At 36.0% G+C, this 12,975-nt stretch overlaps 3 protein-coding genes across 3 annotated transcripts; 2 read left to right on the top strand and 1 right to left on the bottom strand.

The window, feature by feature from the left end:
• The first annotated feature begins 647 nt into the window (after nt 1-647).
• LOC110849864 (dehydrodolichyl diphosphate synthase complex subunit Dhdds) lies at nt 648-5,933 on the top strand. Its single transcript, XM_035851863.1, has 6 exons — nt 648-833; nt 963-1,032; nt 2,163-2,269; nt 2,341-2,492; nt 3,148-3,443; nt 5,781-5,933. The coding sequence occupies exons 1-6, from the start codon at nt 754-756 to the stop codon at nt 5,931-5,933; spliced, it is 858 nt and encodes a 285-aa protein (XP_035707756.1). The 5' UTR covers nt 648-753.
• A 2,201-nt stretch (nt 5,934-8,134) lies between these two features.
• On the top strand, nt 8,135-9,141 carry LOC110849999 (CAP-Gly domain-containing linker protein 4). The gene is made up of 3 exons (XM_022097487.2): nt 8,135-8,373; nt 8,648-8,714; nt 8,784-9,141. The coding sequence occupies exons 1-3, from the start codon at nt 8,208-8,210 to the stop codon at nt 8,905-8,907; spliced, it is 357 nt and encodes a 118-aa protein (XP_021953179.1). The 5' UTR covers nt 8,135-8,207; the 3' UTR covers nt 8,908-9,141.
• Nucleotides 9,142-9,742: 601 nt separating this feature from the next.
• On the bottom strand, nt 9,743-11,627 carry LOC118435713. Its single transcript, XM_035852109.1, has 3 exons — nt 10,323-11,627; nt 10,046-10,132; nt 9,743-9,974 (listed from the first exon to the last, which is right to left on the bottom strand). Exons 1-3 carry the CDS (start codon nt 11,559-11,561, stop codon nt 9,906-9,908), a joined length of 1,395 nt encoding a protein of 464 aa, XP_035708002.1. The 5' UTR covers nt 11,562-11,627; the 3' UTR covers nt 9,743-9,905.
• Nucleotides 11,628-12,975: the final 1,348 nt, after the last annotated feature.

Genomic DNA, 12,975 nt, shown 5'->3' with positions numbered 1-12,975 from the left:
TGTATGTAATAAGTGCTTGATTACTTTCCTCAATATACATACATCGATAACCCGTCAAGCTCCATGAAAGAAGAGTTTGTGTAATTAATTTCCTTAGCGTCATTGGAATAATCTAATTGTTTCTTTACGCCAGTACAATGTTACACATTGTAACAGGAACATTCCAAGAGTGCAAAAATATCGCATTGGTCTGGAGATGAACTCCAAACCTCAGAATCCGGACATCAAGGTTGTCACCACTGTGACATACCAACGATGTATTTATCTCTCTCTTGTAATGTCCTGTTCGTGAATTCGTTATTAAATGAACTTACATACACGATCTCAACTCACTACTAATGATGTACCTGTGAAGCTACTATCCCATTGATATTGGGTATAGTGCACTCAGGTTACAACATGCATGTATTTATTTCCAAAGTCTAGCATGCAAGTAAGGAAAATGGAATTATATATTCTTTACAGTTCTGTGTAGCTAACTGTTTTTTGCTAAGGAACAAGTACGGTTTCTCTAGAGAATAAACTAAATAGGTATTTTTGAGTTTTATAATATTTCCCTAATTGGAGATTAATTAAGATTAGCTAGAACAGAATTAATATTGTCGGAACTAATCTTCCATCATACATACGTCATACATATTTATAAATTAAGCCCAACTGTCCCGTGAAGTTCTCACTCTGTCTAAAAATACAGAAGCGATAACACGAATTTTCTGCCCATCTCGAAAATTTTTAGAACCATAAAACTGTACGATGTCCGTTCTGGAAATATTGGCAGCTCCGATGACTCAAATTGGAAAAATTCCTGACCACGTGGCCCTCATTCTTGACGGGTGAGTAGAATTAGTTGAATTATGGCGGAAAAAATTTCACCTAAAACCTACAATTAGTTTTATAATTACCTATATATAACTAATAACTACAGCTATAAAACGCTTTTAAAGTCACTCGATTTTATTTAGGAATCGACGCTACGCCAAAAGCCGAGGGTTACCTGCGCTAAAAGGACACCAGGCTGGGTACGCATTTTGTGTATAAATTAAGTATTACGTAACACAAGTATATGTATAATTCCAACTCATTTTAAAACTGCTTAATTACATACCGTAGAACTATTATTTTGAGTCACCTCATTTGCATAAATCTCACTTATAAGGGATGAAAGCCCTTTGACGGTGTCCGTATCAAATAGGTAAGCTTCGGCAGCTGGATTTTACATTTTCAAATTTCTATCAAAAATATTTCACAGGGCATGAAATCAGTGTATAGGTAATAGAGAAAAAATTTTGAAAAAAATTGGACCCAACCTTCTGCTATGGCAATTTTTGTGAGTTTTGGGTAGAGATTTCTATGTCAGTTTTCGAGTTAGGAAGCTGAAATTTCGGATCCTAGCCGACTTGAGTGTCTCTAAACGGCATTTTCGGCGTTAAGGTGGGATGCCGAAAATGACCTTAAAACAGGTCACTTTTCGCCATCTTGATTTTCCCATGTTGTTGCAAATATATATGCAATTTCAAGTATCACATGGCCCCATAAATCGGGTAGCGTTAGAAAGGTCTCGGCCAGTGGATTCAGAATATGTATACTTTGTGGGGTCTGGGACCACCCCCAGATTTTCTACAAGTCAAATAATGTGACGAGATTTTGTATACAAGATTTAACACATCAGTAATACTAACAGTAAAAATTTTGCTTTTTACTGTTTGTCTAAACTTTGTCCAAAGTTGAGCAAAATTTGATCAACTTCATTTTACTCAACCAGCTTTGCTCAACTTTGTTTAGAGTGTTTATATACCTGTAATACCGGCTTGTTACTATACAGTATTATTTATCTATCACATTTTTATAGAGTCATACATATGTACATAATACCGCTTGGTATTACTTGAATTATATATTTCGAAGAGTGTACTCTAAACCCACGCAGGATTGAACTTTTACAGAAATTGAGAATTCTAAGACACTACGCTCCTGTCAGTTTCAAACTCCCCGTCAGCATAATTAAAATTCTTCCGAGACTGACAGGAGCGTAGTCTCTCAGAATTCTCAATTTCCTTAAAAACTTAATCCTGCGAGGATTTAGAGTACATACATCCTTGCATTTTAGGGTTACCACCCTCCACAAGTTGCAACAGTGCCAGAGAATATTAAACATTTAAGAGTTGACGGTGTTCCTCTTTTCAATCGAGAATTTTAAACGGGCCAAAGAAGAAGTGGATGATTTGATGGAGCTTATTTTCATAATGTGTACAAACCTAATGAAACAAGTGTATGTTCCTGTAAATAGATATTTCCCATGTTTGTTTCGCATTCTTAAAATTTTTCGGAAAATTGTCCCAGAGACGCCGGAACGATTATGGACACCAGCTTCCAGGTCATAGGAAATTGGGAGGGTCTCCTCCCAGTCAAACTGCAACATCGCATGGCTCATTTGATGATCAAGACGAGACATTTCAAACCTTATCGATTCAATATGGCGGTGGCATATACGGGTACACACGCGATTTCTGATTCCATTTTATGGGAATGTCTTATCACTCTGACTATTTGCCAGACAGATAAGACCACGACGTTATCCAGGATAAGGTTATGAAGCCCAGATGCGAATTTCGACATATGGGTTTCACCAACATACATACACGTTTCTCATTTTTGGAGTTATCTTCAGGCAAGGGTGGTTTAGGTTATATGTAGGGTCCCGGCGCCACGGTCAGAAATCTCGATTTTTTTTTGTTTTGACTGGTTTACAAAGAGTTTGGGGCGAGGATTTCATAAATAGTTTTGACATGATTACCTCGTGATTGTGTTGAGGAGGTTAAAGATCGCAAATTTGGAAGTTTATGTTTCGACCGTTTTATATAAGTTACTTATTGGAAGTCATATTCTATGCGTTTTCACCCATTTGCTACATTTCGTTTGCAGCGTTGTATACATATATGAACATATATTTAGCAAGATTTCTAGCGGTTATACATAATATGTAAACCACCCACCCACCTTTTTGTTAACGTAGTCTATGTTCTCTAAAGGGCTTTAGACTTGGAAATTTTGCGCAAAGTGTTGAATTTCAACAAAAGTTCAAAAAAGTTTTCACTACAGAATTTGTCTGTGCCACAAAAATCTTGAATCATCAAAATTTTAATTTAGGGCGTCAAGGAATTTTACAGAGTTTAAATGCCTTCCCCGACAGCAAGGATGAAATTATGGACAATCTACGCCCCTCCGAATACTTGATCGCGCAGGCCCAGCATCTCGTTGACATGAGTCCGGTCGACATGCTGATTCGAACCGGGGGCAATCTGCGACTCTCGGACTTTATGATGTGGGAGACTAGCCAAGCTTATATCCACTTCGTACCGGAAACCTGGCCCGAGTTCAGCTTTTGGAAACTTGTCCATGCCATATTATTGTACCAAGTGTACAGAGGAAGTGCCGAAAAAGTGGTAAATAAGTATGCAAATGTATAAAAAAAATCACCCAATCCATAGTAAAATCCTTAAATCCTGTAAACTTGCAAAGTTTTACAAGATTTTACTAATATATTTCTAAGGATACACATTTTTATAGACTTACTCAGATCAAGGGGGTCTCTTTATTTGTAAAACTCTGTAAAATTACTATGCAAAATTATTATGCAAAACTACCTGATTTGACAAGTTACCAATGACTGCGTGAATTTCCTCAATATTTCATTTCAGTATTACTTTGCGTCGGATTTAAAATTTGAATCATTAACTTTACCAGAATACGCCAGTTGAGCCGAATGAACATAATTTTCTGGACGAAATTCGAAACTTAAGATGGACCAGAATTGAGCACCTCGCCCGAAAGGATACTTATCACGACGGTGGAAATTTAGATTTCAGCTCCAAATGCGCTCAAGGGCTTGAGAAGATACTGCATTTTTAACAGGATTAGCACTCAGATGACAGAAGGATAGATATCTACGATGATGATCCGAAAAAACAAAAACTTTCATTTGTGCATGCAATCACAAATTTAACAGTAATAGCAGCTTGTTTATTTTCCCAATTATGATACATAAAGTATTTACATGTAACATGAAGTTTACAGGGTGTCCCATTTATCTGTGTGAAAGTTTGAGACACCGGGGCTCAATGGCGGGACAATAAAATTCAAATTTGTTGTCAAAATCGAGTAGAGCAACTCAAAAAATAGTTTTGTGGTTTTTTTTCGGAAACTTAATTTGATAGGGACCCCCACGATGCTCAGATGATGTAAAGCTGCTAGTGAAAGGCTTTTCCAGTCTTTCCACGGGAAGCGTTATAAAAAGAGCTTAAATTGTGTTGTCATGGAATGAATTTGCAATTAGTTTATAGAATGATGCCTTATAGGCATGTACAAGGTCAATCTAAGAGCCTAACATCATCGTCACTGCCGAGAAACTACCCATTGCTGAACGCCTGAAAAAGCTTAAAATTCGATTGGCTGACTTAACCCATTCCAATGCAACACGGTCCAACTGTTAGATTACAATAACTCAACTATAAAGTGTCCACATATTGAACGTGTCAAGATTCCCCCTATCTTTTCTACTACTTCAAAATTAATTTGGGATATGTAAAATGGCGTAAAAATTGGTAAAATTTGATAAGCTTTCTAAAACCGAAAACAGAATTTGATTATCTCTTTTCGTTCAAAAATGACAGCACAAAATTTAGAGGAAATGGAAAAACTAGTTTGCCACTCCGTCAAAAAAGTGTATTTCTCGGATCGGAAAAGGGCTCAGCACCACTTCATTGTTCAAGGGATGGGCCGGACAAAATCAGTCATGCATTAGACCTATCTAAGGATCGTGAAAATGCAAATTATAAAATTTGGCCTTGTCAACCTGTCCGCCAGGACACCGACATACTCACGCGAAACGTGAAAAAATCTTTTTGATGCAACACCAACATATCCGTGAGGTTTCCACCCAGACAACTAAAAATTTCAAAAACCTATCTTCGCAGGATCAATGCCAATAAGATAAGCTTCAAAACGCATAACACTAAAACCGCGCCAAAGTACAATCAAGATAAATAAGGAGGGGCCAAAGCTATTTGTGAAAAACTTGTTGAGAAAATGTTAAAACTGACAGAGGTGGGCAAGATCAAAGTTTTCGAAGATCAAGATAAAAGATCAAGATCAATTTTTGCGTCCTATAAAATAAAGATCAAGATAAAGATAAATCTGCCGAATGCTAAAGATAAAAGATCAAGATCAAATCCAACATCAAGATCAAATCCAAGATCAAGATCACAAGATCAAATAAATTCCAGCTATGTTGCAAATATTTTTTATACATAAACCGATAAATTCAATTATATGTAATCTACGTTGTGTGCATTGTGCACGCTACTAATACTAAATAAGTAACCAAAATTGGTTGTCTAACGAATTTTAGTTATTCAAAGTTGACAGCATCAACGTCGTTAGAATTTTTTCGTATAGTTATATAATACTTCACAAAACTTTTGCTGTGATGTTCTAAGTTACCCTTATATTTCTTGGTAAATTAAGCAATAGTTGAAGTACCAGGTCGTCACAATTTGACCCAAATTGTTGACGGGATAATAATATTCGCATGTATGAAATACATCGGCGTTTGAAGAACTGGTTCTATTAATCAGTTAAAAACATAAATCTCGTACGAGTGTTTTTCATTTGCTTGAATGCAATTTGAGTAATTGACCGACCAAGGCGTTATTTTTTTTAGAAATTATCAATGTTTCAAAATGCTACTTTTCATATTTGGGGTTTTGATCTTGACCTTGAAGATCAAGATCAAGATAAAAGATCTTACCGAACTAGATCAAGATCAAGATCAAGATCAAAAGCGCCAGCCGAAGATCAAAGATCAAGATAATATCTTGATCTTTGATCTTGATCTGCTATCTGAGATAATGATCTTGCCCACCTCTGAAAACTGACTCCCCGAAGTTTGATGTCGTGAATTGTTAAAACTACTGCCCCGTTGACCTCGAAGCGTCAATCGTATAAAGTTCTACTCATGTAGAGGTAAAAATGACGTTCGTTCGAAATATCAATTTAAAACCAAACAAAATTTCCAATGAAACATAAAATGGTTGGAAATCGACAAAAATGGGAGCGTCTCAAATCGATTCGCCTCCTGCAAGAATGTGAACTTTTGGATTTATTTCAAAGAGTGTATCATCAGGAGATTGACCCCCTCTATCAAAAATAAACACGTTTTATTTTGGTCGAATATGGCTACGTGGTAGAATGCCAAAATAGTGATTGAGTACAATGGAGGAAAAAAAGTTGATTTCGTCGATAAGAAAGACAGCGCTCCAAAAGTACTTCATTGTCGAAACATTAAAAGATTTTGGGCATTACTTAAGAAGTAATACTCTCATAAAAAAAGGACACCAAAAAATTTGGAAAAATATCAGCGGGTTATAGAGAAATTCGTCATAGACGTTGGTGAAACGGGTGGCAAAGCGCTAGGTGCGCGACAAAGTCTTCGCTACAAAGGTAGGGACGGTGTATTTGAACCACATAAAGATTGAAAAACTTCGGTATGCTCATCATTAGTATTGTACAAAAATTTCATTAGATTGGATTCATGCATTCAGTTTCTGCAGGCCTAAACGTCCTGACACTTACAATATGTGGACACTTCTTATCAAGAGAGCCATTAAAATTAATTGGGTAAATATTATAACACAAATGACCTACGCAGTCGACGCATTCAGAAACAACAAACTTTTTTCCGCTAACTGTAGAGAAATCTCACCAGTGCGCAAAAACGGACGACGATAATTTTAGTTCTGCAGTCATAAAAAATCAAGGCGTCCCTGGGTAGTCATCAGACATTGACCGATGGGATTATTTCGGATTTTTCATCGTGGAATGATAATTTTTACATTCGACGATTTACGGATTTTCACGTACTTTGAAACGCTCCAAATAATGAGTGGAAGAAAGACAGCCTAGAAAAGTCCCTGGAAGTATTTTTATCGGGTAAAAAGCGATTTAGATTTATCATTAAAGCTAAGAACAAGGGCCGTTATATCCAGCAAGTCTTCCATTTAAAAAATGTCTGGTTATAAGTTAGACAAATTGCTCAATCATCGCACAGATAAATGGGACACCCTCTGTAATATGTATATTATATCATCATTCGTGTACACGAATGATGATGGAATGAGCCTGTATTAGATCGCTTTAGATAGTATTTTCATGCCATTTAATCGTTAAACTTGTACCTACATACTTATTCATTTTTAGAAATAATTTTGACCCACATATATATACATGTATATGTACATACATGTATACATGTTCCCCTGGAACAAATACGTAAATGCGAATCATGCTAAAATTAACAAGAGATCAATAGGATGCATTTGTACCAAGTGACTATTAATAAATCTTTATGAGCAATATGCACGATCTATGATTTAAATATACATACATGCACACATATCTACCACCTTAAAATTGCGCATTTGAATGGGTTACAAGGCTAACAATTTAATTTTATGCATGAATTTAATGTTTTACTAAATCCTGCATTAATTATTCAGCGTGATAATTAAAAATAATTTAGCTGCCCACCCAGCATTGTTATTCTTTGTAAGAAAACAATATCCAAGCGGCGATGCATAAAGGATTTGAGCGATAAAGTATCTAAGAATGCTTAATGGTATATGAGTATCCGTTGAGCAATGAATATTTTCCATACAGGATAAGATCTTAACCATATGCTTAATCATGTGCTTCATGCACGACCCCCAAGGTCCACAATTAATCAAGGATGCGATCAAGTCATGCAGTTACGAATACCACCCAAAATTACATAACTTACTTAAACTGATCTTAAAACCATGCACGCTAAACCCACACCGATTGGCTCACTGAATAAATACCTGTCTCAACTCAACCATTCATGTAATGTAACCACTCAATAATTATCGACATTTATTAGCCAGATTTTTTACCTTAATGTCCAATTAAGGCTTTCACCCACAAAAAATTGCACATTATTCACTCTCCCCGTCAAAAGCATGGACATCCCACCCGTGCTTTAAACATTTCTACCCGTGTGGGTAGAAAGGTGAATATGATGACATTTTAAAATCAAATCAGCGTCGTATTTAATCGATTAGCTACACTTTCCACCACATCAGAGAAATATTTACCATTTGTGCAGGAGGAGGTATCGACCATTAAATTTCAACATGTTCCGAAGAACGCCATCGCCGCAGTCAAGTCGGGAGGGAAGCCCGAATATATTTCCTCCTGATACTCATCCCAAAGTTGGAAATCGTGTCATTGTTCGGAGTCAGGTTGGTGAGGCGAAAACAGGGATTTTGCGATACGTTGGAGACGTGAAATTTGCACAAGGTAAAATTTCTTAGTAACTTTGTAAAATCCGTAAATTCTGCCAACTTATCATACAAACGTGAACAAAATGTTACGAATATTTGTGACGAAGATTAGCTCACAGATTTTGATAAACTTACTCCGATCAAGGGATTCTTTTTAATTTGCAATGTTTGTAAATATAAAATAGTTTTACAAAACGTACGGATTTTAAGAGGTACAAAAAACTGCGTGAATTGCCTCATTAATTTTTAATTAGAATTAAAATTGCATAATTTGAGATCAATTATTTCAGGATGTTGGGCCGGCGTGGAGCTGTTTTATCCACAGGGAAAGAATGATGGCAGTGTGGAAGGACAAGAGTGAGGACAAACCTTGTCGCCAATTTTTCTAATTACTCATTTGACAAATACATGCTTATTTTTTAATAGATATTTCCGCTGCCAGCAAAAATATGGATTATTCGTCCCCATCCGAAAAGTTGATTGGAGTCCGATGAACGCAATGGGAGTTAACGTCTACGAGGACAGGATCAAGCATGAGACTGTTAAATAAGTTTAATATGCTTCTCCAAGACAAAGATCAACATATTCTGTAAATAATACAGTATTAAAATAAAATAGGAGACCGCGCATAAAGCATGTGCTAAATTTGAGAGAGGTCAAGGTCAATCCTTCACATATTGACTATAAATTTGTATAGCGTATATTATAGTGATCACAATGTCTAACAAGTTCTTTACCATTGAATACGAAGAATAAATCAATAAATATGAATTTAACCCTTACAGCCAAGTCCAACTTAAGAACAACATTTCTTGCAAAACGGAAACTTACTTTGTTACTTTAAGGATAAGTGGCAAAGTTGTTTAAACATAATGCATTTTAAATGACACATACATACATACGTACATATGCGTTTATCGTGTATAGAGAAAAGCTTCTATTTGTATTACACAAGATTTGGAAGATCTTGTTGTTGATACATGCTTGCATGTAATCTGCGACTCAAATTTGGACATTGTGTGTGTGGGTGGGTGGGGCAAAAAATGGTTCATGTGTAAACTCATCTTCATCTCATCCCATCAATAATTACCTTTCATCTCTTTAGATCTGGTTTAATAGCAGTGATTACATACAACGTTTTTAATGTGCAGAAAACATGAATTTGTATCTACGCATTTGAATTTGTATGCAGATAAACCACATGAAAGGAAAGCTAATTACATATATGATTGTCTTATGTAGGTAACAAAATATACTCCGGCTGCATATTATGCATTTACGGCCAAATTAATAATAGCAACTTGGCCAACAAATTTTCGATTTATTCTGCACACATTTTGGATGTGATCACTGAAATATTGTTTTTCGCACTCCAACGACTTTATTGCAAGACAGCTTAAAATTTGCGTATTTAGTTATACATATATCCATAAAGAGACCCCATTCTTTTTTACTCAAAATCGTCTAACTTGGGTAAAGCATGATACTTTAAGTATCATTGTAGATCTTCAATCGAAATTTAAAACACTTTATTTTTCCTTGCATTATTCACTGCGAAATATCCACCAACAAAAATTGTACAATTATGATAAGATACATTGTAACTGTTGCAACAACCTGAAAATTCAAGAGCATCCATTTCAATCAATTTATGAATTACTATAAATCACCACAAATTTTTCTCTTACCGAAACCAGCAATTTTAGATTGACTTCAAACAAGCAGCATTCCACAACCAAGGGACCATTTTGTATCGATGCGGCCAACAATTTAATCTAAAATAGGAATAAAATTTAAAAAAAATAATTTTAAAATTCGTTTAAGGGACGTCCATAAATAACGTAATTAAAATTGTGCGTGCTCGGTTTTGGATCGCTTATCTTACTCACTCCTATTTGCATTTTAATAAATGGGCGTTCCCTTATTTTATCCACCAAAAAATTTACACTCATTTTTTTTCCTTACCTTGTCCCCACCACAACAATTCCCAAATCCATGATAATCTCCACTCCTTAAGCAACTCTGATACATCAAAAATTTCCCGATCCGCCCACTTTTCACCGTAATATCGCCACACAATTTCCCCAACCAGAAAAACCACACGAACAACACGACCACATTATAAAGGTTAAACAAGACATACATAATTTCTCCCATTTTATAAAACAGAATCGTAAAATATCCAAAAAACAGGAGGAGAACCATGTTATAAAAAACTTCCAGGATTATTTTCTGATTAAAAACGTCATTAAATTCGACCACTTGGTCGTCCAGGAGTTTATAAAGGTTCACAAATTCGGGAACATTTAATTTTCCTACTTTGTCCAATATCCCGTCCAAACAATGGTTATAAACTTGAGTGAAAAATATGAGCAGCGTCAACCCAAATGCTTGCCCCACAGCGGTAAAATTTTGCACGACATCCAGGCCAACAAGTAGCACACTTGTGACCGAAATATTTTCGAAATTTCCATCCCATCCGCCGTACCGGATCGCACCGAAAATTGCTAACACGGCACAAAATCCATTCACAATTACGTGACCGATAAGCCTTCTCCTTAAATAAATTTCCAATCTTTCCGAATTTGTGATTCCTCTGGACTCAAATTGATCCCACATTTGAGTAAAATTATGCCAAAATTGGACAAATTTTCCGCGCTGAAACAGCACATCGACTCTTGCCAACATTGGCGATAAATTTCCGAACGTTACCCCCAAAAAATTTATGATGCGGAAAGAATCTCGTCCCACGGAGTGGAAAGAGTTTGAAAAAATTTCAAATCGGGAAATGTCTGCTTCCACTACGAAGAATGGAAATATTGCGAGCCCGATTAAAATTAGGATATAGATTGAGGGTAAAGTACGGAAAATCGGGGACAAGGAAAATATTTCAATATATGGTTCCGAAATTTTGGAGGGGTTTATGGAAAGGGGGAAAAATCCGAAAAATTGTGAGACTCGGAAATACCAGAGGGAAACGGAAGGTATGCAATTGATTTGTAGTTGATTTTTGTGCAGTTGGTTTTTGGCACGCTCCATGTCCGGGTGAAAGTTTAGGGAAAATGGAAAAAATGGTAAAATGTAGGAAGCATGATCGAGTCGATTTGGAGAAAGTGAAAGAATCGGGGAAAATATGTTTTGTCCAAGTATTTTTTGTAATTCGCATAGATTGCATGTAATGTTAAATCGAAGAATTAAGCCCATCAAACTGATGAAATATTTAGACTTGAAGAATAATGAGGACACACTTTGTGTAATTTGTGTACCTTGTAGGTGTGACTATTAATTAGCTGCTTACACGATTGTTAGAGAATATTTATCGTCATGCTGAGATGAGCTCGCCGATAAGTATCTGTGTATGTATGTAATAAAACTACATTTAAAAAACAGCATTCTTCGGTGAGGGTGCGACTAAAAACTTTAAAACAAGAGTATTGAGCAAATTTTAAAATTTAATATTACCAACTTTTGCCTCACCGTGAGCATTTACTTAAATACAAAATCAATTTGGGCCCACGGTGAGGCAAAAGTTGGTAATATTAAATTTTAAAATTTGCTCAATACTCTTGTTTTAAAGTTTTTAGTCGCACCCTCACCGAAGAATGCTGTTTTTTAAATGTAGTTTTATTTTCTGGTTTTTGGGTGGGAATTTTTTTATTGGGTACCAATAGCAACCAGCTAGGTGCAGTTATGAAAAGTCTTTTAAGCAGCGTAAGTGGCTGCAGATACCACCACCAAAACTTTCTCATTTTTCAACCGATTTTTCTCGAACGTATCTTAAATGATGCGCAATCAATGCCCGCCAGGGTTTCGATTGGTAAAAACCAAATTGACCAGGGCAGCGGGAAAAAGTGGGAAAAAGGCATTTTTACCACCCACCCAAAATGGGTGGGAAATGGGAAAAATGGAAGAAATGGGAAAAACTCTGGTTTTGGGGCAATCCGAAACAACTTCTTTAAAACTTGAGATTTTCAAAATTTGACTTCATATTCGTATTCTCCATCGAATTCTGAGAAAATTAGTTGGTAATACGGTTGAATTCGAACAATCTCTAAAATTAACATGTATTCATATGGGAAAATTGGAAAAATAATTATAACTGATCAAAAGTGCCCGTATTACATATCAAAATTTTCAGAAATTCGTGGAGATGACGAATATGAAGTCCAATTCCGGAAATATTGATTATTAAAGAAGATAGCTTTCCCCATAACTAAATACATGGGCAGCCATATTTCCCATTTTGGACGGTAAAAACCGTTTTTCCCGGTTTTTACCACTTTTTCCCACCTGCCGTGGTAAAAAATCGTTTTTGACGGGAAAAACGAAACCCTGATGCCCGCACGCTAAAATCAGCTACTGGCATGATCATTGCATGGCAAAATTGAATTTGGGGTTCATTTTAAATTTTCCAAGGTGCTAAAATTCTTGTAATATTAGACTTTTGTAACGAGAAAGATGAAAAGACACTAGATTTTGTAATTGTCTGATTTTTTTGTTTCAACAATTTTTCACTAAATTCAACCGTTCAAGCTGTAGCGTTGACAGAAGTTTTAGGACCCTGTCTTGAAAGCATACCTTGGCTTCGCCGTAACCATGTGCTTTTCTGTCGTGAGGG

This window comes from Folsomia candida, unplaced genomic scaffold (genome assembly GCF_002217175.1).
Source record: "Folsomia candida strain VU population unplaced genomic scaffold, ASM221717v1 Fcan01_Sc005, whole genome shotgun sequence".
In the NCBI taxonomy this organism is placed as follows: domain Eukaryota; kingdom Metazoa; phylum Arthropoda; class Collembola; order Entomobryomorpha; family Isotomidae; genus Folsomia; species Folsomia candida.
Note: the sequence above shows the minus strand (reverse complement) of the source record. Positions and strands in the feature narration are given on the sequence as shown.